The sequence below is a fragment of the Postia placenta genome (assembly GCF_002117355.1).
Source record: "Postia placenta MAD-698-R-SB12 unplaced genomic scaffold POSPLAscaffold_18, whole genome shotgun sequence".
In the NCBI taxonomy this organism is placed as follows: domain Eukaryota; kingdom Fungi; phylum Basidiomycota; class Agaricomycetes; order Polyporales; family Adustoporiaceae; genus Rhodonia; species Rhodonia placenta.
In genome coordinates this window covers 160,138-163,489 of record NW_020169849.1, presented here as the reverse complement: position 1 = coordinate 163,489, position 3,352 = coordinate 160,138, and the positions used below count along the sequence as shown (strand labels likewise).

General features: G+C 51.7%; 2 protein-coding genes across 2 annotated transcripts in view; one reads left to right on the top strand and one right to left on the bottom strand.

Moving 5' to 3' along the window:
* The window catches only part of POSPLADRAFT_1156442 (hypothetical protein), a gene marked incomplete at both ends in the record, with an annotated part of 2,003 nt that extends 1,192 nt beyond the window's left edge, over nt 1-811 (bottom strand). Inside the window, 2 exons of the mRNA XM_024487071.1 lie at nt 5-58; nt 725-811. Coding sequence (XP_024334157.1) covers nt 5-58; nt 725-811 — 141 coding nt within the window. The remainder of the gene's footprint in view (nt 1-4; nt 59-724) is intronic.
* An 839-nt stretch (nt 812-1,650) lies between these two features.
* POSPLADRAFT_1157218 (hypothetical protein) overlaps nt 1,651-3,352 on the top strand; it is a gene marked incomplete at both ends in the record, with an annotated part of 1,925 nt that continues 223 nt past the window's right edge. The window contains 2 exons of the mRNA XM_024487146.1: nt 1,651-2,469; nt 2,808-2,897. Coding sequence (XP_024334156.1) covers nt 1,651-2,469; nt 2,808-2,897 — 909 coding nt within the window. The remainder of the gene's footprint in view (nt 2,470-2,807; nt 2,898-3,352) is intronic.

Genomic DNA, 3,352 nt, shown 5'->3' with positions numbered 1-3,352 from the left:
ATACCATGTAGTATTCTCGTCCAAATGGATCACCAGGTTCTGAAGGTTCCTGAAGAGACTGAACGATTGGACGGAAACGTAGTTAATGAGGAGAGTCGACGAGAAATCACGAATGGTGCCACTGATGAGTCGCAGCAGTCTCGCAATCAGCTCGCTGCCCATGGCCCGGGAATACACCCAATATTTGCGTCCGAGATGGAGAGCCGTGAGGGAGGGGCGTGCGGCTCGAATCGTGTCTAGGATCATACAAATATCGTCTTCATGACAGTCGCCGAAGTCGACATGTAAGGTCTGCAAGTTGCGGCAGATCGCGAACATCTTGGTAAATAGTACTATGGTCCACCGGAGCCCGACGTCGTCCTTTGCAACTCGCACAGAGATGGCATCCACTCGAGGCCCGAGGAGCATGTATATACCTTCTGGTCCACCCACAGCGTCAAGATGAAGGTCTAAAGTGCGCACTTCCGGTAGCAGGTGGTATCCCGAGACCTTGTGGATGGATAGATCATGCAAGGTCGCATAGTATGCGTCCTCGTTGTGAATGGTTACGTGCTTGATGAACCTTGCGTAATGATCCAGACGTCGGGTATTCAGTGCTAGACGAGCATTAGACTCTAAGCGATGTCGATTGACACCCTACGTCGTCAATGTCAGTCGTTTATATCGTGGGCGTTTGGGAGTGGTTACTGACAATGATAGCGATACTCTAATGATTCTCAGGTACGTCTTCTTCATACTCGTCGACATGATTTGGAGGCAGTGTGTAGATGAGCGGCGCAAGACCCGACATTGTCTCCCAGAGGACAGACATTGCTGGGACATGCAGCGAGCGACAGGCGATTCCCAGGTTCGCCACAGAGCGTTTTCCGTCCCCATTTGAATACAGGGCTCGCGCTATCAGGCTTACAATCTGGTTGGACAGCAAGCAGCGAGTGGCAGCTGTCGTCGCCAGCGTGTCAGCGGGCTCGGTTTCTACATATCGAAAACAATGCACCATCAGTCAGATCATCGAGACGACCAAATAAATCTTGAGCAGCTCACGGTCTACCATAGATTATGTTGAATATGAGTGGCGGCCGAGTCGAAGCGCTGAAGCCACGAGAGGCGCTCGTGCTCAAGTTTTTGAGATTGATGGGCGCTGGTAGCCACCGATCGGTGCCAAGTCCAACCTCACCGTCAAAGTGGTCCGCGTTCGTCTTTCGCCTCAAGTTCCCTGCACACATCTGAGACAGGCAAGCTACCCACAAATGACTTCGCTACCTTCAAGTTCAAGTCACATGCATGGGCTGGTCGCCTTTACAGGTCATCGTTGCCTGCTCATCGCTGAGATTTTCGATCAGATCGTCCGTCACGTATACAGTTCTGGAAGCGGTGAAGGCTCAGTCGCGAGTCTCGCAGCAACGTGCAAATCCTTCCATGTCCCTGCCATATGCGTTTTGTGGGAGAAAATGGTTAGTGTCGCCCCACTTGTGGAGACTCTGCCGCCGAATGGCATCCACGGTGAGCTCGAGTTCCCCCGAAGACCCTCGGGCCGCCACAAGCTTTACCATGATGTGAGACCCCTTTTATTCCCCAACAGATATCTGAAGCTGACATATAGTCGGCCTATAGAACATATTCGACGCCTTGCGACACACAAGTCCTGCCACTATGATCCAAATTGACACATCCCGACTGGAGCATTACTCGTGCTTCTTACGAGAACTCAGCATCATTGAGGACTATATAGAGCTCTCTACGTTGGAGTATCTGGCACCTCATCTTCCCAGCGATTTCTGCTTCCTCCCACGAACCCGTGTCCTTAAGCTACATCTCTCGGGTGACATGGAGGGTTTCGACATGCTCATCGGACCCGAGCTCGTGGATGTGCATATTGAAATCGACAGTGACTGGACGTCGATGAGGTGCGGCATCACCTTTCTCGCAAGGATGTGCTGCGTATGCACCAATCTCGAAGTGCTCCGGCTGGATATACGTTTTGAAGGAGAAGCTGAAGCTGAATTGTCGAGTCATGTTGGTACGTTCGTGCAAATGGTGCAATCAACATATCCTCGGCTACGCATCCTTCACCTCTTGGCCATACACGATTATGATTATCGCTGCGACCCTGAGTTCACGTCGAGGCCCATCATCGACCTTCTTCGAACCACGTGCGCTCGCGCCCAAGAATTCTCGTCGGTCCATATTCCAGTCCCTGAAAATGGTGTCATCAAGCTCGCGAGAAATCCTAACCTCCGCGACGTGTGGATCTGCCTCGACGAGACACCTCTCGAACGTCGTATCTTCGAAGGGATCCATCGTCCCTTCTCGGCTTTGCATGCTATGCGCTTCAGCGTCAAGCATATGGATGAAAGTTCCTTATCTTTTCTGGGCAGCGTCAGCTCAGCGGTCCTCACGAGGCTCATCATTGATGTTGAGGATGACTCGGAGAACCTCGACCCAACAATGCTGTGCGCGCATATTCAGTGTGTGCAGCAGTCTCCCTTCCGAGACACCTTGACACTCTTTGGTCTGGCTTTTGACACACGCTCAAACCTCTCAAAGAAAGTCACATACGAAATCTTGGGACCGTTGTTTGATCTCCCTCAGTTTTCAAGACTGTTTCTTCGGAGGCCTTCCGATGAGCTGGTTCTGACCATTGCCGGAAATCATCCACATATCGAGTTGATTACACAACCCTACTTCCATTGAGTCTATTAGGAATGTTAGTGCACGAACATATGCGGGGTGATGTTGCAGCCGTTAGTCGTATTCTGCACCGATGTACCATCCTCCGTATGAAAACAGTGAATAATGTTATTCTGCAGCATCCCACTTACTCGTTGTACGAAACCAACGTGTTCGGTGTCGTAGTGGGGGTTTTGTGCTCGTGGGATCGGAACCCGGGTGTTGTCGACGTTAGTACAGCCTCCTCGTGGACTGAGAGTTCGGGATCAGATTAGATAGAATAGCCCCAGCGCTAGCTGAGACTGGAAGGAGTGAATCGCGAAGAGAGGATCGCGTACCTGGAGGATTTCGTAGACTTTGAGGAGGAGCGAGAGCGTCGCCAAGGATCCAGCAAAGGTTCGAATATTAGATTAAGAGAATTGTGAATTGCGCGTGGTTCGCTGGCTCGTACAGGCCCATTTCCTCTCCATATATACCCGCAACCTAGAAACCTTCACATGAAGTAGTCGAGTACATGAGCATCAGTCGTGGTGTGCCGGGAAAGAACAATACCGTCGCTCAGCTTCATGCGATCGCGGGCTACGTTCGGGGAGTCAGCGTGACGATTCTCGACTCTATTTACGAACGCGTTGCCCCCCAACAAGCGGAGGAGGCATGATCACGCGCTCGACCCTACGTCCCGCGT